Source organism: Populus trichocarpa, chromosome 10, assembly GCF_000002775.5.
Source record: "Populus trichocarpa isolate Nisqually-1 chromosome 10, P.trichocarpa_v4.1, whole genome shotgun sequence".
Taxonomy (NCBI): domain Eukaryota; kingdom Viridiplantae; phylum Streptophyta; class Magnoliopsida; order Malpighiales; family Salicaceae; genus Populus; species Populus trichocarpa.
In genome coordinates, this window is record NC_037294.2 from 10,011,788 (window position 1) to 10,036,932 (window position 25,145).

General features: G+C 35.9%; 1 protein-coding gene and 2 long non-coding RNA genes across 14 annotated transcripts in view; 1 reads left to right on the forward strand and 2 right to left on the reverse strand.

Annotated features, from left to right (window-relative positions):
* LOC18102477 (probable inorganic phosphate transporter 1-3) overlaps positions 1 to 14,210 on the reverse strand; it is a 49,198-nt gene extending 34,988 nt beyond the window's left edge. For 2 of the 12 annotated variants that reach the window (XM_052456179.1, XM_052456178.1), the window contains exons 1-2: positions 14,026 to 14,183; positions 11,579 to 13,246 (exon numbers count right to left, since the gene is read on the reverse strand). In XM_052456179.1, coding sequence (XP_052312139.1) covers positions 11,600 to 13,210 — 1,611 coding nt within the window. In that variant the 5' untranslated portion in view covers positions 13,211 to 13,246; positions 14,026 to 14,183 and the 3' untranslated portion in view covers positions 11,579 to 11,599. Of the gene's footprint in view, positions 1 to 11,356; positions 13,252 to 14,025 lie in introns of those variants that run through there. The other 10 variants (XM_052456180.1, XM_052456181.1, XM_052456188.1 and 7 more) reach the window with 9 other exon arrangements.
* LOC127905814 (uncharacterized) lies at positions 937 to 9,144 on the forward strand. Its single transcript, XR_008060233.1, has 3 exons — positions 937 to 1,376; positions 8,947 to 8,995; positions 9,074 to 9,144. It is a non-coding gene; the product is annotated as an uncharacterized LOC127905814 (long non-coding RNA).
* On the reverse strand, positions 3,170 to 5,553 carry LOC112326177 (uncharacterized). Its single transcript, XR_002979844.2, has 2 exons — positions 5,086 to 5,553; positions 3,170 to 4,954 (listed from the first exon to the last, which is right to left on the reverse strand). It is a non-coding gene; the product is annotated as an uncharacterized LOC112326177 (long non-coding RNA).
* Positions 14,211 to 25,145: the final 10,935 nt, after the last annotated feature.

A 25,145-nucleotide genomic window follows, 5' to 3' on the forward strand; every position in this document is an offset into this window, starting at 1 on the left:
AATCTGTAATTTACAAAGAAGAAGAAACAAAAGGCAAAGTAATGGTGTCATGCTTGAGATGATGACGAGTAAGATGACAATCAATCTCAATATGCTTAGTTCGTTCATGAAAACCGAGTTGTGAGCAATCTGAATAGAACTCTGGTTATCACAATATATTGGAGTAGGATGAGAGAGTGAAACTCTCATATCCGCAACTAACCAACGTAACCAAATAATCTCTTTAGTAGCAGATGTCATAGAACGATATTCTGCTTTGGTAAAGGATTGAGAAACAACAGATTGTTTATTGCTCTTCCAAGAAATAAGAGAATCACCTAAAAAGATATAAAAATCAGTAACCGATTTGCGATATGTAGGATCACTGACATGATCAACATTAGAGTATGCACGCAGTTCCATGAAAGAGAGGGATGAAAGTAAAAGATTCTGAAAGACTGTACCCCGAAGATATCATAAAATACAAAAAACAGTTGCCCAGTGAACAGTAATAGGAGAAGCAACAAACTGACTAACAACATGAACAACATATGCAATATCTGGACGAGTAATGGTGAGGTATACCAAGCTCTCAACAATAGTGCGATATAAAGTAGGATCTGTCACAGGTAAACCATCAGAAAAAGAATATCTTGCGTTAACTTCAATGAGAGTTGTCATAACCTAATTTTTGAATAAATAATAAAAAATGAATGGATAAAAATAAATTTGAAATTTGGGCCAAGACAACATAATTTAGAAGTTTGGGGACTTAATTGGACTTGAAATTATTTAATTAACGGAATCAGGGACCTAATTGATAAATGTCAGAAGTTCAGGGACCAAAGTGAAAAATAGTCATTCCCAAGGACACAAACGGCGCCGTTTTGAAGAGCTGTTCATTATCCCTTCCATTTCGCGCGGAGAAAGTCTATTCAACAGGGAAAACGACAGCAATTCAAATCCGATCGTGGACTACGTCTCTTGCCCACGATCTCATTCGTGGATTGAATAACAGTCCTGCAGAGGCAGGACTGGTGGAGGGGCAAGCAGTTTGATCTCTATAAAGGGACGGCCGAAAATCAGAGCGGGGGGATCGAAAACCAAATCAAAAAACAGAGGTAGAACCAGAACAAAAACAAAGCAAAAAATATACACAGAGAAGAGGAGAGAAAAGCAGAGGAACAACCATTGTCTTCGTTCCTGCAGAAAAAGAACAACCCAGAAATCAGTCAAAATAAATCCAGCCAGTGTCTTCATCATCTCAAAAGCTGCTGGAAAACGAAAGCAGACGGTGGACACAGAAGCAAAGGAAAGCAGAAGAAGAAGCAGAGGAGAGGAGGTGGTGTCGGCCAGCCAGAGCTTCGCCATCGTCTCCATCGCCTCCGGCAGAACAGGTAAGCGACCTCTTCTCCTCGCATTGTTTGTTAATTGGCATTTACACTGTGCAAGTGAATTTTAATTCACTTGCACAGTGCAGCAACACGCGTGCGTTAGCGCACGCGTGTTGCTTAGCCCAGCCCGGTCACTGGCCGGGCTGGCTGGGCTGAGCCGGGCTGAGCTCAAAAATATAAAAAATATAAAAAAATAAAATATGTATGCATGAATAAAAATAATATAAATTTATTGGTTTATTCACTGACGCCAGAGTCAGGAATAAAAATACCGGTTTAAATTTATATTATTCATTGTATTTTATTTTATTTAGCTAGAAAAATAAAAAATATATGCATGCGTAAAAATAAATTTATTTTATTTGTTTATTCACTGACGCTAGAGTCAGGAATAAGAATATTGATCTAAATTTATTTTATAGCTACGTAATATTTACCAACGCCAGAGTTGGAAGTATCCGTAGTTGAATATTCACTGGCGCCAGAGTCAGAAATATTATAAGCAAATTATCATAGCTTAAACTAATAAACGTTTAGCAATTTAAGACAAAACCAGCAATGCAGTCTGCCTCAGGCAGAACGTTTAAGGGGTGATAATATCTTTTCTTTTACGTAACCAGTCCTGAACCATAGAATTTCTGTTGATTAGTTATGGTTCCTAGTGACCATGATACTAGGTGGCGACTCCTTAAACAAGACCATTCCCCCATTAAAGAACAAGATGCTAGAAATCTGTTCTTTTTCATGATTATTTTTAAGGTCGCTGCAATGTCGGGTATGACAAGAGTATTTACAATGTTGTTATCAGTAAGTCTAGCCCGCTCAAGAATATCTGCAACATATTTCAACTGAGAAAGAAGATAACCTCTAGGTGAGTAAACTACCTCAATATCTAGGAAATATCGAAGAGAACTCAAATCCTTCATTTCAAACTATCTAACCAGCTCTGTCTTCAAAACTGAGATACCATCAATGTCATCACTAGTAATAATCATGCGATCAACATATAAGGACAAAATAATATAACTTGCATCAGTGCACTTAATAAAAAAAGCAGAGTCATGACTACTAGAAACAAATCCAAGAGATAAGATCACAACATAAAATTTCTCAAACCAAGCACGAGGTGCTTATTTGAGACCATATAACACTTGAGCTTACATACATATCAAGAGTCATATGAAACATCAGGAAGAGCTTATTTGAGACCATATAACACTTGAGCTTACATACATATCTAGAGTCATGTGAAACATCAGGAAGAGGCGTCATATAAACTTATTCTTGAAGATCAACATTCAAAAAGGCATTTTAAACATCAAGTTATGAGATGTGTCATTGACGAACTAAAACTACAACAATAAGAGTATGAATAATAGTCATTTTTGCAACAGGGGCAAATATCTCCTTATAATCCATACCATATGTCGCACGTCCCCCGCGCGGCGTCGGATGATGATTTTCGTTCGTTTTGCTTGAGTTGGTTCTTGAGAGTCGCCACCTAGTATTTAATTGAAGATTACTAGGAAACCCGAATATACTGGTCGTTACTAGAGATTCGAGGGTAAAGGACTGATTGTGGTTAAGAAATGTATTAACACCCCTAACGCACCCTACATGAGGTAAGCTACTTTGCAGTTTGATGTAATTTGAAAATTTAAGATATTACTCAAATTCTTAAAACTTTAATAAATCAGTTATTAAATTTTAGAATATATGTAGAAACATGTTCTTGTATTTTCATGAAAAATACAACATGATTTTATTTGTCCTTTAGATACTTGACCATACACAAATTAAAACATTAAATTTATTTTTGTCTTTTTAATTTTATAATTCAATAACATACATTAAAAAAAAAAATGCAAACACACACTTACACATCACTTTTTACTATGTTTTTTTTGTTACAATGTTTACAACATAACATAAACTAGAAATATTTAACAGAAATTTAAATACATATTCAAGCATGTAAAAATTACAAAAACAGGTCCATAAAAAGTACAGGAACTGCAGAGGCCCTCTGGAACTGTAGGAGCGGTGGCGGCGCGTGGGTTCACAAGCCGCCGAAAAAATGAGCGGCGCCAGGGGAGATTTGAACCGGCTTCCTCCCCTCTTCACTTTCCTCGCCGGCAGTGACAGCCACCGTTACCTGCAGGAGAAGAAACACAACAAGTGGTCGATTTTAATTTTCTTTTCCCCTTCCGGATCTATTCTCGAGTCTGTTTTTCTGCTCTGGTTTGTTGTTCTTTCCTCCTCCCGGCAGCCGATCTGGCGGTTGTAGAGGTAGCTGCGGTGGTGGTCAAGGCGTTGATGGTCTTCTCTCCTTTTGGTAGCAGCGGCGGTTGGGCTTGCTGCAGTCGTCCGTGAGGCTTGTGGATTGGTGGCTGGTCTGTGGAGGCTGGGAGGTTTCGGTGAAGGCCGGTCTGGCTGAGCTTCTGTCGTGTCTGTGCAGTTGCCGATGGCCGGTTTGGGTTTTGGTGAGGACAAGGGCCTGCGGGCTGCTAGGCGGCGTTCTCAGTGGCTGAGAGAGAGGTTGGTCAGAGCTGGAGAAAATGGCGACGAGGAAGAGAGCCGGGGCTGTCTTGTGGGTCTGTGGGGGCTGGATTCAACAGGGAACAAGAGACCCCTGTGTGGCTTCTGGTTTTGGGAGCCAAAAATCCCAATGGCAGGGTGGCGGCCACAAATGAAGGAGATGCTGTGAGCGGGGTCTGCTGGCCGGGGCTGAGGGGAGAAAGGTGATGGCTGCCAGAGGAGAAGAAGATGGGGGAGTTTTTTTTTGTTTTGGGAGAGAACCCCGAGGAAGAGAGCTCTGGTTTTTTTTTTTTTTTTGCAAAGGGAGAGGTGGCTGCCTGTGCTGATGACCAGGAGAGGGAAATTGGGTGAAGCTGCCTTGGAGAACTAATTCGGTGCTAGGAGAAGGAAGATGGACCAAATGTGCAAGCAAGCGGGGGGTGGCGGTTTTGTCTAGATCAGTTTAGCTTAGGGTTTTTTTATTTTGTTTCCCCCAAAATTTTCTCCGCCCCCCTATCTCAAAAATTTTCTCCGCCCTTTTTTTATTTGTTATTTTTAAATGTTTGGTCCCAAGCAACCTAAAAAATAAATTGGTCTCTCAACTTTTCCTTTTTATATTTGGTCCCTTGTAAATTTTGAATTTTTTGTATTTTTAAATTTTTTCAACAAGAAAAATTAGTGATTGTTAAATTAACACGTTAAAAGTTAAACGCGTTCAAAATACATTTGAAAATTTAAATTCTTCTGAGATGACATTAAAAATGCTAAAAACAATGCAAATATATCAAAAATACATTTTATGGGGTTTTCGTTGTTTTTTTAATATTTTTGTTTTTTTCTGAAAAATTATCAAAAACATGGGTAAAAAATTGGGTAGCAACACCATACTGTTGAGAGTATCCTTTTGCAACCAAACTAGCTTTGTATCCCTCAATAAACCAATCAGAATTAGTCTTGATCTTGTACACCCAACGACAACCAACGACACTTTTGCCAGGAGGTAGAGGAATCAAATCTCAAGTATCTGTCTTACACAAAGTAGAAAGTTCCTCATCCATAGCTTGCTGCAAAAGAGGATCAAGAATTGTTTCTTTATAGGAAGAGGGCTCAGAGAGATAATGAATAGAAGCTAAAAAGAAAGTAAAAGATGAAGAATAACAAGAATAAGCAAAATCTAATGGTTTTGTAGACTTACGAATATGTGTGGATTGACATAGAGATGGATCCATAATCTCAGAAGAAACTTGAGGGGCTGTAGAAGATAATGGAGCTTCAGGTGTGTCGAAGAGTAAAATGTCAATACCTGCAGAATGGTGAGTATAAATCAGTCGAACATGGAAAGGGGTATATGAGGTAATAGGAATCTAAGATGATAAACTATCAGAATCCTCCAAAAAGGAAATATGATCTCTTTGGGGGTCTGGTTTCTTTGCAGTGGAGTAAAGAATGAATGATATTATTTTGAAAAAAAAAAAGAAGATAAATGGAAAGCAAGTAGCAAGTGTTTGGAGTAGTAGAAAAGTAGTGGCTAGGTGAGAAATGGACCCCAAAAAGAAGCTCTTCCTCGAGAGAAAGAAATGCTAATAATGACAGCGATCTTGACGCTTGTTTCCTTTGAAAATTTTCAAGCGGGGCGGCAGGCTGCGACCACCTAATTGATCTATTGAAGCGTTGCTGCTTTTTTGGAAAGTGATGGTGGTGGACCATTGTCCATTGCCACTTGAGAGCCCGGCCTTATCTCCATCTCATATTCACTTCTTATGCCTTCTCTTTGGGCTGAAAAATTGCTACCTCTTGGGAGCACTTTGGTGACCTTGAATATTATCCTCAACCAACCGACATAGAAAAGGGCTCCGAAAAGAGGTGGACATGGTTACTTGGGTTCTGTTTGATTTAAGATAAAGTGTTAAAAGTAAGGGCGAACATTTTCGGTTCAGTCTGGTTTTAGACTAAAATAAGTAATCAAACTGAAATTATTTTTTTTTCAAGTTTTTGAACCGAACCGAACCGAAAACCGGTTCGAATCGACCATGTTCGATTTGGTTTTTTTCCCTTCCAAACCAATTTAAACCGAAATTATTTTTGAGTTTTTTCACTGAACATATTTTTTCAGGGATTCTATTTTCGTTTTATTTCTAATTTCACAGATATGTGCTTTCTGTGCTTATTTTCTGAGAAATCTTGGCTTTCCCAACAAGTATGGCTCTTTTTTAAACTGGTTGGGCATGCATTATATCCAAAAATTCAATCCCGATTTTCTTTTTGTTAGATCTTTGCCCAAAAATTAAACTTTGCAAAAAGATACACAAAACAAAAGGAAAAAACTAAAGTCATTTGACTGGAGGAAAAAAAACAAAGGAAAGATCAAAAGATATATATTATTAAAATGTAAAACCATCAAAACATTATTATTTGAACAAGATGAAACAAATCGAAGAGGAAGGGCCAAACCCTTACACGCTAGTTTAAAAAATTCCCTTCTTTTCCTCTCCAATCTTCCCTCCACTTCGTTTTGGAGCCACCACCACACACCCGCAAAGAAAAAACCCTAAACTCTTAATGGCGACCGATCCAACTCAGTTGCACCAACTCAGCCTCCTTCTCCAATCAAAGAGGAGAGATGCAGAGAGGAAGGGAGGGGAGAGATGCAGAGAGAAGGGGGCAGGGACGGCTGCTTTTGTTTTTAGGAAATGCAGAGAGCAAAGTTTAAGCTTTAGGTTTAGGGTTAGAAAAAACATTCTATTTATAGTTGTTTTTTTTTAAGTGCTGGCCTGGTTGAACCGGTTCGGTTTGGTTCGATTCAATCAGTTTCAGACTTTGAAAACCAAAACCGAACCGAACCGGAACTTTTTTGTGATTTTTTAATCGGTTAATTCGGTTTTTTTTTCAGTTCGGTTTTTTTGATTATTTTTTCTTCGGTTTTCTCGATTTAATCTGTTTATCGATTTTTTTGCTCACCTCCCTAGTTAAAAGATAAAATATTAAAAATGTAAAAAGTGATTAAAGGATACAATATTGAGAATATTTCATTCTCGTGTAAGAACTATGTATAATGGTGGAATCCAATAAATTTAAATTTAAAATCAAAATTTAAATTATATATAATAAAATATAATATATAATATTTATTTGTAGCGCCTATTGATTATTTGTAAAGAAATAATAGAAATTAAATGGTTAGTTAAAATATAATGTATTTTTTCAACCTAAATTTCATTTACTTGTTAATGTATCTCTTGAATTTTTAAACGAAAGCATGTTTTTTTTTTTAATTGTAAACTTTGTTTTTTAAATAAAAACTTACCATGATCTTAAAAACATGTTTTAAAAAAATTAAGACAATGTCTCTATATTTTGTATGTAATTGAAGGAAACAAATTTAATAAATATGATAAAATAATGTAAAAACCCCATCAAAATTTTTAAAGAAAAGTAAATTTATTTTCATTGAATATTCATGAGTAATGTTTTAGTTCTTGTTTTTGCATATTAGGTATCAATAATTGAAAATAATTGTTAAAAAATCATAAAAATAGTATTATTTAAGAATCATGATAAAATTGAATAGTGATTTCAATATCATGCTGAGCCTTTTTATCATAATACATTTCAATGAAAATAAAACAAAATAAATTTATAAAAATAAAATAAAAATAGGCTAGGGTGCATAGGCAAAGGATTTAGGGCCTGCACGCTTGAACGAAAAGAAAGAAGGGTCGTGCATAAGAGCTTGTAAGGCTAGGCCCAAGTGCTTGATCTTTATTTATTTTTTTGTTAAAAGGCAAACAACATATTTTTTTTTTAAAGAAATAAAGTATAGACATCACTGGGTATTTTATCTGCACTTCATTTCATTGTGCGTTAAATATTTTTTTCTCAACAAAACAATTTATAAATGCATTTTTTAACTCGTTTTTATATTTTAAAAAATTCTAAGTGAATATATATATGAGAACTATGTGTGTATATAAGTGAAAAAAAAATAATACAGAATGACTAAACATAAAAATTAGAAAAATCAAGAGATAAGGTGTAAATCAAAATATTTAATTTCGCAAGACATGACATTTACGTGGTTGTATTTACTAATGTTTTTAATTAAAACAATATTTTTATTTAATTGAATGATAATAAAAATAGATACATATATTAAATTGATTGAAAACAATAATATGCAAGGCTACACATATTAGAAAAATATTTTTTATTTTCAAAAATAAAGTTCATCTATACAAAAAATTAAAAACAATATAGATTAATCGGAAAAACCTACTTAAAAGTTAAATGCATAATTAAAAAATAATCGTAATTTTAAATAGACTTTCTAAATAACATAAAAGAGAGAAGAGATATTAATCTAATTATAAATAAGATTAAGATTCATTTAAAAAAATAGAATAAAAAAAATATTTTTTTAAATAAAAAAGATGGTGTCATTATTTATTTTTTAGACTTCATAATATATAATTTATTGTGGTTTGTTTTATATATAATTAGCTCTATTTCATAATTAATGTTATAGGTTTGATGGGTTAAGTTAGTTTTTTTTTTGTTTTTTTAATTGATTTTTTTTATTTCATCATTTAATACTGAGTTGATTGAAAATTAAGTTTTATGATTTATTTTGGTTTGCTTTTTATAAATTTATCTCTATCTCATAACCCAAGACGTTGGTTTGGTGAGTTAACCCAATTTACTTTGAGTTTCTTTTATCTTTTTTAATTAATATTTTTTTTCAATTTCATCCTTCAACATTGAGTTAATTATGAATTAGGCTTCATAATTTATTTTGATTTGGTTTCTATGTGGTTATCTCAATCTTATAACTCTGGTCACATGTTTTGCAAGTGAACTTAGATAGATTTAGGTCATTTTATTATATCTTGTTTTTAAATTGATTTTTTTTTTCATTTTCAATCTTTAACAATGTGGTTATTGAAAATTAGATTTTATAATTTGTTTGATTTGCTTTTTATGAGGATATTATAGTTTTAGACCTTGATCGTGAGTTTGACAGATTAATTCAAGTTGACTTGTGTTATTTTTTTCTGTTTAGCTTCTACGAGGTTATCCCGTTTTCATGACTCGGGTTGCGAGTTTGACAGGTTAATTCAGGTCAATTTTTTAACATTGGGTTGATTAAGAATTGAGTTTTTTAATTTGTTTTAATTTTTTTTATACAGGGTTATCAAGATCTTGTGATCCGGATTGGGAGTTTGAAAAGTTAACCTCGGCTGGCTCGGATTGATTCGATAGGTTGTTGTTTCAATATTAATTTTAAAATAAGATGTTGTCTTTAATTTTTATAACTCAAACTATATTTTTAATGGTTATCTAGATTAATTTTAGACCTATTAAATTAATTAGATCATATCAAATTATCTTATGTCTGATTTAATTTTATTAGCAATGCATAAATATTCTTTTATACTTTTAAAAATTTAACACCACTGCTCAACGATGTAAGGCCAGAAATTAAGTACGATCAGCCTTGCGAGTGGAGAATTATCCTTTCCCACTTTCCCAATCATTGTGAATTAGTGCCCTATACCGTCCCCTTCTTTTATAATGTCGTTCCATTTCGAGTCTTCTTGGTGCACAGTAAAAAAAAGAAGAAGATAATAGTTACACGAGGTTTAAAAACAAGTGGACTCTGGAATTTTGGTTGACTCATGTGATTTCTTTTATTCATTGTTTATAATTTTATTTAGTGTTATTGAATTGGAGTTTTGTTGTATTTTATTGTTAATTTTTTTTTAAAAAAATTCCAATCATCTCTCTTCACACATTATAAGAATGAAATAGAACTCCGAGATGTGTAACTTAACTGATCAGATTTTTTGTTTGTCTTTTAGAGATCATCAGTTCGAGTCTCACAAATCTTAAAATCACTGGAGGTTTATATAGTCATTAACTTTAGAACCCATGAAATTTAGTCGAGGTATGCGCAAGCTAACTTAAATTTTCAAGTTTTTTTTTTTTTTAAAAAGGAAGAATAACACGGGAGAATGACGAAAATGACAGAAGTCCCTTAATGCACTGTGAATAGTGTTACAGTCTGGTTTCTGTATGCTCAAAAACTATTTTTGTCCTCCACTTTCGTTATTTGGCAATAGTAATCAAATTTTATCACTAATTAATCCATACACTTGTCACCATTTCAACCGGTATTATTGGTGTCTTATGAAGTTTTAGCTACTTTAATTTCTAAAATAAGGGTAGCCATTGACTTTTGATTAGTAGTTATAAGATCCGACGTTAATTATTGTTGATTTTATTCAAAGTTCCGACATAAAATAATTTATAAAACAATATTGTCATGGTAAAAGAAAAGGATTAGGTTTTTTCATTGAACTTAAGTCACCCATCAGTTTGACTTGTTAGCTCTGTTCTGGTAACATCGAGGAAAAGTGTGATTCCTTGAAGGTCTCATTCACGCTCGAGCAATGTTTTGTGCCCATTATCATCTTCATTCCCTTCCAGAAAAAGTTCATCTTTTGCAAGTGAGAACTTGGTCCCATTTCAAACTTTGAAAATGCAGAGGACGTATTACACGGGGAGTCAGGAGCCCAGCATCTTTAAGCAACAGGCATCCTTTTAGTCTAAAAGTTTCAAGAAAATCCTATTGATATACACAATAGACCAACAGAAGCATCGTCAAAACAGAGGAGAAGTGCGCAGTCTTTGTCCAAATTAGTAGACTTTCAACTGAAAGCAGAGGGGAAGTGATAAAAGTCTAAAGATGGGAAGCCAACAAAGCGCCGGGATAAGCTTGGCTGCTTGCTTGCTGTAACTAGGAGATACGTATCTCCTTTTGTTGACTTCAAGGTGGGGGGTGGTTAGCCGTTTGAGGATACGGACATCTTGAAAACCTGGAATCATTGAAATTTTGAGTTAATTAACGGTTCATCCGATTAACTTAAATCTATTATTTTACTCTTACAAATTTGAATGAAAAATTTAAATGAAGATTCCAAAACCTGGAAAATCAATTCAAGGACGGGCCACCTTCTCCAACACAAACTCTGCTATTAACAACACCACCAACTCACCTCTGCTATCAGCATCCAAATAGAAACTCCCTCTATTAGATAACCTTGTCCCTGGCAATCCACGCCTCTCTCTCTCTCTCTCATCACCATGGTTATGGTTGTGGTCTTGCGAGTGGTGGTGATTTGGCTAGTAGCTAGCTCAATTGTGACTGGCAATAGGGATCCTGGGTTTTATTGCTTCTGGTATACTAGTTAAGATAGGATCTTTTGATGACTAGAATTTTGATATACCAAGAGCTATAAATCGAGCTGGAGATAGGGAGTTAAAAAGATTTGGAAATTAGAATAGGCGGGCTGAGAGGGTGGTTCATGGTTGTGTGAGTTTTCCTATAGACAGACATGGGAGATTTAATAGTTTTTCTTTTTTCTTAATTTGCTTTTAAGAGGTCAACTGATCGTCAGAACAAAAGCAAGAAAAGAAAAAAGGAAATAAAATTCCGATTTCAATAGATTTAAGTATATAGATATGAATCACTTGGAAAACCAAAAACAATTAAAAACCAGATCAAATCACACCGAGTGGTTGCCAGTTGAACCAAAACATTGGATATGTAGCGACTACCTCCTTATTTATTGCGTTGCACAAGAAGAACGACGTATTGCATTAAACCCAGAGTCAAACAAACCGAACGAAACCTTGATCAAACTTGGCTGAAATCACACTGGAGCCGTCCTAGGTGAAGCAGCCTGCTTCTCCCCATCATTTTCATCAGCGTTCTCCCCTGACAACTCTTCAAGTGATTTACCCCTTGATTCGGGAACCAATAGAGTAAATAACATTCCAATGAAGTTAATAACACCGAGCACAATAAGAGACCATTTGACTCCAATACCAGGAGGGTAACCTGCGTCAGTCTTCTTCGGGTCTGTGTTTTGTGCAGCATAAAGGAAACCGAATGCACCTATTATAGCACCTGCCTTTCCTGCTGCTGCTGATATACCGTGACAAGTTGATCTTAGCCTTGCAGGGAAAATCTCTGCTGGGACAACAAATGTGGTGGCGTTGGGTCCAAAATTGGCGAAGAAAAAGGTCAACGAGTACATGACTACAAAGCCAATTCTATTAGGCTTTAAGGTCCAGTGATGGTAAGGGATAGCAATGGCAAACATAAAAACTGTCATGAAGAAGAAACCCATCATTTGGATAAAGAACCTCCCCAAATGGTCAATGAGTGCCACTGTAAACCAATATCCCGGCACGGTACTGCAGAGTGCTATAAGAGTTTGAGCCTTTGCAATTTGAAAAACCTCGTGAATCGCATTCATGGTTGCTGCTGGAGGAATCCAATTGATTGCAGAGAAGATATCCTTCTGGAAAAGATTTTGGCTGTAGAATGCAATGTCCAACAAGAACCATGTGGAAGTGGTTCCTAGCAAATGAAGACCATGTCGCTTGGCAAATTCCTTCGAGAACAAGCCAAAGGAATTGGCCGGTTCTTGGGCCATCCTCTGTACTTTCTCTTCCTCTACTTCAATTTCCACGTTCAACACCTTAGACATATCTGACGCTGCTTGTTTTGCGTTTTTGGCAACGAGTGCAGTGTAACGTGCGGTTTCAGGCATTTTCATACGCCAATAGAATGTAAGCCCAGCAGGGATGGCACCAAACATCAAGATTATACGCCAAATATAGTCAGCTTGAGGAGCAAGTGAGGCTGCCGGATTCTCATGGTATGTTGGGGTCTTGAATGCATGATCAAATGCAGCTGACACAATAAGAGCCACAATCCCACCAGCCAAAATGCCAAATCCTTGCATTGCAAACACTGCTGCAATAAATGCTCCACGAGTCTTCTTGTTTGCATATTCAGACATGATAGTGGCTGACAAAGGATAATCGCCACCAATGCCAAAACCAAGCCAGAACCTAAAGAAACAAAGAGTGGTCATGACTCCGTTAGCAGAGCTTCCAAAGGATAAACCAGATGCAAGAGAGCAAACAACCATGAGAACCAGAGTTATCCCATAGACTTTCTTGCGTCCCATTTTGTCACCAAGCCAACCAAAGAATAGCTGACCAGCTAAAGTGCCACAAAGGGCGACACCATTAACAGCTGCTGCTACATTAGGAGGTAATGTGCCTGGCTTTGGTGCACCTGGCTTGGTGTAGTATATGCGGCCAAGCAACTTGGTAACTAGGGAGATGCAGAAAAGATCATAGGCATCTGTGAAAAATCCCATTCCGGCAATCACGATTGCTGTGAAATGGTACCATTGAGTCTTTGCAACATCGAGTGCATTAAGGACGACCAATTGTTCCCTTGCCATGCCTAATCCTTCCCGCTTAGCAGTATAATAAATTTCCTGCACTGTAACAGCAAACCAGAACCCCTGTCAGGATATTTGATAACTAAAACAAATTCAATTAGCCCAATAATGAATTGAGATGTTTACTTTTCAAATACGACCCACGAGCCTTAACTACATGTTATCAATTGGCATTAGTTAGAAAGTAACATGGGAGGAAGGCGATCCAAATTTATGAGCCTAAGGAATAGAAAAAGAAGCAAATATGATGATTTTAAGAGAAACAAACATAAAAAAAAAAAAAAAAAAATTGGACCGAAACTGTCTAAGGAATAGAAAACCGTGTCAAATATTAGAAAAGAGAAATGGTTATTCACGTGGATACTAAATTTTGGTGCCTAGAGAAAAAAGAATACTTCATGACACAAATTTTTTCCGTGAATTCTTTTTTTCCTGCCAGGTGTGTAACTTTCATGTCCATCTTCATATATAAAGTTTTCTAGCAAAAAAATATTTATTGTAAGAGCAGCTAATCTCTAGAAGATGAAAAAAAAAAAAACAAAACAAATAACAACATTTTCAAAGTAGCAACAGCATATTTTAGCTCACTAGCAGTCGAAAATCATGTTATGATCAGCTTTAAGATCTTCATGAAGATAAGGTATCCACTAGACCACTACACATAAAATGATTTACTTGCTACCTATACCAAAGTGCTGCTACTACTTTATACAGAGAAGCCAGTTCCAAGAAGCAAGGAACTTGTAGTGGTTCATGATGACTCGTCTAAAAAGGCAAGACTTCAAAAGATTCAGATATTAGACACAGAGACTCACCTGCTTCTTCAACTAATTACACCAGTGAGAGAAGATTGGATAAAGCTGGAGAGGGGGGGGAGAGAGATGATTGTTGTTGGGGGTGGAGAGTGGCCAGCTATTTATAAAGGTTTCAACTTTCATGTGATTAACACAAACCCAAAATCAATGCGGCATCTAATGGTATATACCCACTTAATGATAGTCAGCTCTTTCACAGGCTTGCCACTTCTCTGTATCCTCTCTGTTAATCACAACCCCTTCTTTATTGAATGGACGTTTTAGCTTTTTTTTTTATATATATATATATACTTGTGCCCTTTAAATAGTTATTAATCGTCATCTCTAATTGAGGCGTTGGTACGTTCAAAACAAACTGAGGTGTTGGTGGTCTATTTACAAGAATTTAAGGTCAAGCACCATAAAGTTACAGTGATCAAGTTGGAAATTGCCCGCCCTCCTCCTGGTAAACTAGCTGGGAAAGTAGAAATCAAGGGATTTTCAGGATTCTGACCAATGCTAGAGGCATAGACAAACCATGGAGTCCTTACTAACGATGAAGGTGCTCAAAAGACTTGCCTTTTAGCAACCGCCTGGAGTCCATCCATCCTTCCATTCCACCTTAATCCAATCTTAATTACAAATAGTTTGTATAAAAACATAACGTAAAACTTGGGGATTCCTTCATCCCTTTAGATAATTCTCATTTCGTTATCCTCATCCTATTTTTTAATCTAACCAAGGAGGCGACTCGTTACTTCAAAAGGAGAATTTAATCCTACCATCTCCAATTTCCCTTAGATTGAATTCATTCTAACACCCGTTCTCCTCTTCTAGGACTAAAGCAAGCCTTAAAAGGTTGTACTACTAATAAAGCCCCCACCAAAAATGGGAACTATAATGACACTTTGTATCAGCCTCTCAGTTCTGGTGGATTGCGGTGCGGGCCACCGCTGATTCTATAGGACAGAATTCATCTCAGAAAGAGCATTTTCTCATCCTCTCCTCTCCAAAAATAAATAAATAGATTAGTGAAGACCGAGGAGTAAAAGAAGCTCAAGGGAGTTCAGGGAATGTAGCCGTGAATTCAAATACTTTGTTGACCCCATCATGAAAATGATCACGCAGTTATTTTCTGAGATATACTTGTATTTTGTTTTTTTGTTTAAAAAATGTTAAAAAGAAATTAAAAAAATAAAAAATCTTTATTTTTTATGCGCTTCTAGTAAAAAAACTTTTAAAAATAAATGCTACCATAATTACATATTAATACTTTTTATTTATAGTTAAATGATTAGAATTTAGGAGTACTGAGTTTGCTGCAAGCAATACGAGGGGTTTTCAGAGCACTCGTCCCTCTTGTGTGCAACGGTATATAACCTTAACAACTACTCACTGACTTTTAAAAATGAACGTCAACGTGTTATTATAGTAATGTTGCCTGTAAGGAAGGAGACAGTACAAGTAAGGTACAGATAAGTTGCACGTACGGGTCCCACCCTAACATGAAAGTTATCGGATTATTTGATTAACCTTTCGAGTCTCTCCAATTTATTTTCTCCCTAAAGTTAGGGTAATTCTACTGATGATGATCAGTGTAATGTTACGGATTGCAAATTTTCACTTTGAACCCATTAGTTTTTACTCATATCCTTCGTTGAGTTATTTGATCTGGATAATATATATATATATATATATGATGACATTTAAATAATTAAATTATATTTCTTAATCTTTAAGAAGTATTGCTAGAGATCATACCTTAAAAATACAAAGAAAAACCTTTAGGATTTCTGTTATTCCTATGCATATTATGAGAATTGAATGCATTCTAGGATTGAGAATTATCCAAAATTACACTACTTCCTCTCAATTTAACTAAACCATATATAGAACGTTTTATGTTGTGTATATTTTCTTTTCCTTTCTTTATTTTTCGCATCCGATTAATTTATCCGATCCTAACAAGGATATTGCTAGTTAAATATGCAGTTATATATTTCTTTTTATATATATTTTTAAAATTAACCCTACCAAAAAATCAGCGAAAAGGAACGGAATTTTTTCGACAATAATTTTTTCCGACAGACATAATTTCGTCTTTTATTTTGTCGATATATACTGACAAACGATTTTCGTCTGCAATACGATCGTATATACCGATGGAAGTATTTCGTCGGTATATACCGACCGTATTGCCGACGGATTATATAGATTTTTGAAAAGTTGCAACGATGTGATGACGTGGATTTTTTTCAGACAATTTTACCGACGGAATGACCGAGGGATTCAAACCGGGATCTCCGTACAATGACGTGACACATTCACCGGCAGACTTACTGACGGGTATACCGACGGGACGTGTCCGTCAGTGATTCCATCGGTAAAAGCCAATATATACCCATTCTGCTGACTCTCTCTTCCTCTATTTCTCCTTCTTCTTCCCCATCCTAACTCTCCCCTCCCAAACTGCAGCCAACAACCCATCCCAACTCTCGCCCTCTTCTCAACACAAGCACTCAAGTTTCTTATACTTTTCTACGTGGTCACAACATCCGTTCTCCGAGCAATTTATTGTGGATTTTATCATTTTTTGTAAGTAAATCTATCCTTTTTAGTTTTAACATTTAAATGTCAATTTTATTATGTTTTACTGTTTTTGTTAGTATATGTATTTTGTTAACGTATGTACTTGTTTGATTGTTATTTGTCAAAGAAACTTGTAATATAAATGTATAATTTTATAGTTGTTATAGTTTGTTTTAGATTTTATCAAATTGTATTTGTTTATAAATTGTTAAAACTTTGTTTGAATTACACCGAATTAGATGTGTTGTGATGAAATAAATAATAGCTTGTTTAACGAGTCCGTTTTAATTTTTATCAATTCTATTGCGGAGTTGTGATTTCCGTAAATTTATATATGTATAAATTTGTATGGACGTTGATAATTGATAATGAATATTTAACATAAGTGCTTTTTTTAGTTTGCATGTTGGATAATGTCGGGGCAAACTAATATTTTTGCAAATTTATTTTCGTAACATAGTTAATTAATACATGTTGTCGTCATAATTTTATAGAGGTTCGATAAAAGTCATGATGGATGATTGGTCATGGATGTATCGGGACTCGCCCCAATGATTGCGGAGGATGTATTATTGTAACGGGGTTCAGGATTTTATTAATTTCACAACATCTATTCCGAGGAATTTTACTGATGGCGGTTTAGGTGTCCATGCAGGAAGTGTAAAAATAAAAAGTTTCTGCATCAAGATGTTGTAATGATGCATCTTCTAACCAAAGGGTTCATAGAGGATTACCTGTGTTGGTATGCACATAGAGAGCTATTTGTTCCTAATGAGAGTATGGTAGAAAGGGTGATTGGGTCAACTTCTAGTGCTAGCAACGTGCATGAAGTTGCAAATGACAACAATAATCCTTACAGGAATATGGTTATGGATGCAATGAGAATGACTGAAGGTAATGTCAGTGAATGTCCAATCATAGAAGAAGAACCTAATGCAGATACAACAAGGTTTTTTGATCTATTGAAAGATTATGACGAACCATTATGGGATGGCTGCATGAACTACAGTAAATTATCAGTCGTCGCACAAGTGTTCACCATCAAGTCAGATCACGAGTGAGTGAGGCTGATTATGACAAGATTATTTAATGGGCGAGAAGCATTTTACCTGAAGGGAACAGGCTGAAAGAGAACTTCTATGCTGCAAAGTCCATGATGAAACCCCTTAGTTTAGGGTACCAGAAAATTGACATGTGCCCTAACTTCTGCATGTTATACTACCTTGAAAATGCTGAGCTGACAAGTGCATGACATGTGGGTATTCTCGTTACAAACCCAGAATTGGCAAGGAAAAGACTCTCGTTGTATATAAAAAACTTAGATACTTCCCAATCACGCCTAGACTGTAGAGGTTATTCATGTCACCAAGGACTGCTGAGCACATGACATGGCACCAATCACATCATGTGGTTGATGGAGTGATGGTGCATCCTTCTGACGGCGAAGCATGGAAACACTTTAATAGTGTGCATCCTCACTTTTCAGCTGAATCAAGAAACGTGTGTCTTGGGTTGTGTACAGACAGATTCAACCCATTCGGGTTATTTGCTGCTCCTTATTCTTATTGGCCGGTTATAATGATCGTTTATAACTTGCCACCATGGATGTGTATGAAGTCGGAGTTCATGTTTTTATCTATGGTCAAACCAGGTCCGAGCAGTCTAGGGCGGAATATAGATGTTTGTCATTGATCGTTGATTGATGAGTTGACGCAATAATGGTCCTTTGGAGCTTTGACTTATGATATCTTGAGGAAACAGAATTTTGTTATGAGAGCGGCTTTGATGTGGACTATCAACAAGGCATTCATGGTAACAAACAGGGGTAAAGCTTCTTTTTTTTACTGTCACCGTCGTTTCTTGCCATCGAATCACAAGTATAGAAAGAACAGAAATGATTTTTTTTATTGGTAGAGTTGAAAAGGATGTTGTACCCCCCACGTCTTTCTGGTGAAGAATTGCATAATGTTGTATCAAGGTACTGTGACATTGTGTTTGGTCTCCAATCAGGTAAGCAGAAGTTTCCTAGTTTTGGTTTGACCTATATTTGGGTAAAACAAAGTATCTATTAGGAGTTTCCTTATTGGAAGACCAATCTTCTCCGCCATAACCTTGACGTCATGCACATTAAAAAGAACGTGTTTGAGAACAGTTTTAACATCGTCATGGATGTGAAGGGAAGACAAAGAACAACATCAAGGCTAGATTGGATTTAGCGTTGTTCTGTAACCGTAAAAATATGGAGTTGGTTTGTGATGGGTCACGGGTCGCAAAACCAAGAGCAAGCTTCGTGTTAGATAAAAACGCCCAACTACTAGTCTACAAAAGACTTAAGAGTCTGCGTTTTCCCGATGGACATGCCTCGAACATATCAAGGTTGGTTCATATAAAAGAATACAGATTATATGGAATGAAGAGTCACGACTACCATATGTTTTCGCAAACACTTATCTCATTAGCTTTTCGTGATTTGTTGCCACAGGGGATATGAGATGCACTCACGGAGATCAATCATTTCTTCATAGATATATGCTTCAGCAAGTTAAATGGTGATCACATTGAAAGGCTTGAAACGAATATCGTCGAGACAATATGCAAACTTGAGATGATATTCCCTTTATCATTTTTTTACTTAATGGAGCATCTACCCATACATTTACCGTTTGAGGTAAAAGTTGGAGGACCGGTCCAGTATAGATGGATGTATTCATTCGAGAGATTAGATGTTACAGTTTCCATGTAATTCATAATTAAACATTTTTTCATTTTTTTAATTGATAATTTTTGTTTAATTCTATATATGCATGTACTTGTTCAATCTTTAAAAAAAAGGTTAAGAACAAGGCACATATTGAGGCGTCAATATATGAGGCCTATATGGTTGAGGAGATCTTAACATTTATCTCATACTATTTCAAACCTCATTTGAGAACGAGGATCAACCGTGTTCCACGGCATGATGATGATAGTGAAGTGCCTTCAAGTGAGAACTTATCAATATTCTCCAATCATAGACGACCCACACCTAAAAATGCCGTAAGGGGAAGATATTTGTCTGAAATAGAATTCCAACAAGCACACAACTGTGTCCTATTTAACTGTGATGAGCTGAGACCTTTTATTAAGTAAGTAGATGTTCTACTTAAACTTTGTCAAGAGTGTACTATTTATATATTGTGATATCATAAACTCATATAATTTGGAACAACCTTGTAGGCAACATCGACGATATTTACTGTCCAATAACTCACAGTTGACCGAATCACAAATCTTTCAATTACAAGATGAACAATTTGCCACGTGGTTTAGAACACATGTAAGTCCTATCACAAACTCATTATCTCTTGCAAGGTAATTAACTATACGTGAATATTATAGAATAGTCGTTTATTTATTATTGTTGTATTTTATATACAAGGTTTATAAAATGAGAGGTAGTGCTGCTATTTCACTGTCTTTACTAAGCCTAAGCCCTGAAAGAAAAGTTAAGTGCTATAACGGGTATTTTGTCAATGGATATGTCTTTCATACTGAAGAATACGGGCATGGAAGAAAGACATACAACAGTGGTGTTTGTATTAAGGGATCGACTTCTAGTGAGTTTGAAGTTGACTACTATGGTAGATTAGAAGAGGTCATCGAACTGTAATATCATAACGAGCAGAATAGAGTGTTTTTATTCAAATGTTATTGGTATGACACAACTGATGACAGAGGAATAAGAGTAGATCCTCACTATGGTCTCGTTGAAATCAACTCAAAAGCTAGAATCCGTAACGTAAATGATATCTTTGTTTTCGCAAAACAATGCCAACAAGTTTATTACACATACACCCCTTTCTTTAGAGAGGACCGATCAAGAGTTTATTGGTTATCCTTTTTAAAAACCAAACGCAGGGGTCGTGTCGAGGTTGTTCAGGATGAGAACGAAGACACAAGTGTGATAGATGAAGTCTTCCAAACTAGTGAGTTGGTTAAACCATACCGAGTTGCTCCTTCGATTGACTTAGAAGAAAATTTGATTTTTTGTATTTTCGATGATAGTCTTGTTGATGTTGACGCAAAGGAGTTGAATGCTGTTTTGAGCTCTACTAGTGGAAAAGAGAATGTTGTTGAACAAGATGATAACCACATTGAAGATTGCGATGAAGTTGATAACAATTCAATTAAGGACGAAGACGAAAATTCTGACTAAATATGTTGTAAAGCCTTTTTTTTTAGAATGTAATATTATGGATGATATTTTGGATGTGAAATATTTATTTTATAATTGTTTTCTCTTGTTATTGTGTTGTGCGTGCTGTAAGTTTGCAATTTAAGTGTTTGTGCAGGAGGATAGACAGGCAATACAAGCAAAACATGCAAAAGCTTGCCACAATCACCGACGGCTATACCGACGGATTGTGTCCTATCGGTATTTTATAGAGAATTGAAAATAAATTATGACATTTTGCCATAATCACTTACGGGTATACCAACGGAATTTGACCCATCAGTATTTTACTAAGAGTTGCAAAAACAATTACAGCCCCTGCCATAATCACCAACACGTTTCTCGACGGCATCACCGATGGATGGCGCACATTCCAATGCGTGCGACTGTCAGACTGCCTAGTCAGTCGGCACAGTTATCGACGGCATCACCGATGGACGCGGCAAATCCAATGCGCGCGTGCTCTGAAACTATTTTACTGACGGATGTGCCAACAGACTTCGAAAAATCTGGAGGGATTTTAAAAAATTTAGTGCGAAATTCAAAAAATACCGACGAAATTGAATGCCACCGCCCAAAAAATATATTATTATATGTTTCGTCGGTAAGTCTGACAGTAAAACTGCAGTATAAAACCGACCTCCCCCTCCGCGGTTCATTTTTTCTCGGCTCCTCTCATTTCTTCTCTTCTCCTCCTGCAAATCATTTGTGTTTCTCATTGTATTTTTATTGTTTTTATTGTAGTTTTCAACATATTAAAAGGTTGACTTATCCTTAGGTGCTGATCACGAAGAGGCAGTTGCGTCAACTTGTGATGCTGCCTCTTCTAGCACGGTTTCACAGCGTAAAGGCGGTGTGCCTTCACAATGGGGTCAATTCACCCAGCAAGTACCAAGCACAATGGAAGGATGACCTTTCAATGTCAATTTGTTTAGGTTTTAGTTTCTTATATACTTATAACATAATTTATGAACAACTAATTAATATTTTATTAATTTTATTTAATTTTAGGTTCACAAACATTGAGGCTGCCCAGACAATAACATCGGCATTTAAATTGTTGATGGAGATTCCATTGTTTCAATGGAGTCAGGTTTCTAGACATCCTGAGTGGAGACCAAATATCGATGCATAGTTTCGACGATTTCAGGTAGGTGTTAACTTTTAATTTCCAGCTTATTTTTAATAAATTATTTTTAAAATTTTATATCTTGTACTATTTTTATTTTAAATAAATTATTTATACACAACATAAATTTAAGTGGGATAGCGCGGACAACAATGTTGTGAGTAGGTTATGGGAGAATGACGTGGCAACTAAGTAACATCGAAAATAATATTTTGTTGTATAATTTTATATTCTAAATTCTAATTTGTTACTATGGAAGTAGGTTGCGTGATTTTTGGTATGACACAAAAAAAAACAAAAAGATATGCGAGAGATAACGGTCTTGAAGGATGGAATGAGGTGGCGGTTTGGCAGGAATTCAAATTGTCATTCATCTCGGGGGATATATGGATGCAATATATTGAGCACGTGATGTCTAAGCGGTTCACACGACGCTCACAGTCTTGTGCCGACAACCAAAACCGGCAAATTCATGGTTCGGTGACCACACACACCGGCGGCTTCGTCCCGTTCAGTGCACATGCGAAACGGATGGTAAAATTAATTTAAATTAAATATATCGTTAATTAATTTGTTGTTGCTTATAAATATATTTAACTTGCAACCTTTTTTTCCTTACAGGCTACGTCTCTTGGACGTGAGCCGAGCCCAATGGAGCTGTTTGTAGAGACGCATGTGCGCAGTCAAGACTGCCAAAAGGGGGTGCAACAGTTCGTGGACAACCGTGCTCAACATTTTGTGGTATGTTCGTTCAATCATTTTATTTTATAAGTTATTATTTTCTTTAATTGAATATAATGATTTTGTTTAAAATTTTCAGGAAACTTATAATAGCCAATTGAGGGAGAGATATGGGGATGATCCTTCGACCCATCCGGATTTCGATCTGGACTTGTGGATGGAGGTAGGATCGTCTGGTGGACCCGATAAAAATGTTCTACGGACTCTCCAACACTACGGCCAAAAACTTGCGGACGACCCGTAGTGTCTCAACCGTTGGGAGTTCTCCATCAGTATCAAGCACCCAGTCCGAGGAGTTCATGGCCTTGAAACAACAATATGAACGACTCTCGACGGATTATGATCAGCTCTGTCAAATGGTCATGAACATTCGATAAAGGATGAGTGATGATACATGTGCAACCCCTTTTTGGTTGTACGGTCTCGGAAACAACCAGCCTCCTCCTCCTCCACCAGCTCCGCCATTATTCTAGTTTAATTTTATTTTTGAAACACATTAAATTTGTAATGAATATTTGGATAAATATTATTTAACATTAATACAATTTTATTTAGTTAATTAGTTTTTTTACTATTAATAAATATTTTTTAAAAAATATTTTAAATCAATACCGACGGCCTACAGATGGAACCAAGCCGTTGGTATTTTACCAAGAGTTGCGCAAAAATTACCACCCATGCCACAATCACCGACGAAATATCTTCGTCGGTGTTTACCGTTGCTATTACCGACGGACATATTCGTCGGTATTGTACAGAGAGTTTTGAAATATTTACTGATCATGCCACAATCACCGATGGCAAGTCCGTCGGTGATTACCGTTGAAATACAGACGGAATAATTTCGTCGGTAAAGTTCTCACGGGAAATTGTTTTTTTGGCGTGCTCCCCCGTCTGTAATACCGTCGGTGTTTGGTTTTTTTTTATTTCTTACCGAGTTAGCGACGGAACGAGGAATTACTGACGATCAATATTCCAACAGACAGATTCCATCGGTGATACCGTCAATTAAAATGTTACCGATGAATTGTATGTCTTACACCGACGGAATTAATCCATCGATAAAACTGTTTAATGGTGTAGTGTAACGTGAGTGTCTGGGCTAGCTTGCGCGTATCTCGACTAATCCCACGGGCCCTGAAGTTAGTGACCATATAAGCCTCTAATGACCTTAAGATTTGTAAAACTCAAATCGGTAACTTCTAGAAATAAACTTAAAACTGACAAGTTAAATATTCGTCATGCAAATCCACAGCGGCTAAAGTCTATGGGCATCGTGGTTCATCATAATTTAGAACAGCAGCAAATGATTCAGAAGTAGAACTCCATCTTTTTAAGGCTGCAGGATTGGAAAACCCATTTATAATTAACGTGTCCACTTGATTGTTCATTCAATCTTAAATGCCGATTGAGTGCTTAGCAGTCATGATCATCATGTTTCGTACATGCCCACCACCACCACTTTGCATTGCAAATTCGATGTCGACTGGTTGTGCTTGCAATATTTTATAATTGATCCCGAAGCAAGAGCTCACAATATAGCAACCCTCCAAGTTTACTCTCGTCCCGTTTAAATAATGTGAAATGATTGATGATTGAGCAATCAATTGAACTAAATATAATTAAATTAGTATTTTGAGCTACGAAGTAAATAAAGAGTTTAATTGAAGTATTAATAATTAATTCAAAGGGAGATTGGTGATCGGGAATAGTTAATTAGACATCATTTCTGGATATTTCTTTCGATTATATGTATCTTATAATATATAGCACAGAGGAAGGGCATGATGCAAGTCAAAGAGATCTTTCAGAGCATATGCCGTATTTTCCATGTCAACCAAAAACTAAGTCAGCACCCATTACCACTTCCATTCCCGGAATTATCACCTGACGATGGTTAATCTTGAGAATCTTGAGATTGTTTATTTGACTTTCACATGCATTCGCTTCTAACTATTTAACCTTTAAAATCTGCTTTTTGGATGAACATTTTACGATGTTAATGAGAACGGATTCGTTGTGCTATTTTTTACCTAGAAATTTAATTTTTGAGGATTTTAAAAACAATTAGCATAGTAAATTAAAAATATTAGTGAAATAATTTGAAAAGATAAAATAAAATAACATACTTTTATCCCATCGTGTTTTAGAAGAACATTATCCATGAAATATTAGGATTGTGAAACACAATAATTAACGCTAGCGCTAAATGAAACCCCAACCTTCCTTCTTCTTCCCTGACAAAAACTAACCCAACCATGATATTTCACAACTTTTTTATATGTCATATTTGAAATTGTGGTAAATACAAACTGCGTTATTTCACTAATTTTTTTTGTAATTATGTTATTTCAGTAAAATTTTAAATTTTATATGCTAGCCCAAAACAACCTGCATGGTGGACCATCATCTATATACCATGGGTTGATGATATTGGGTGAAACTTTACTTAGATTATTTTACTTGTTA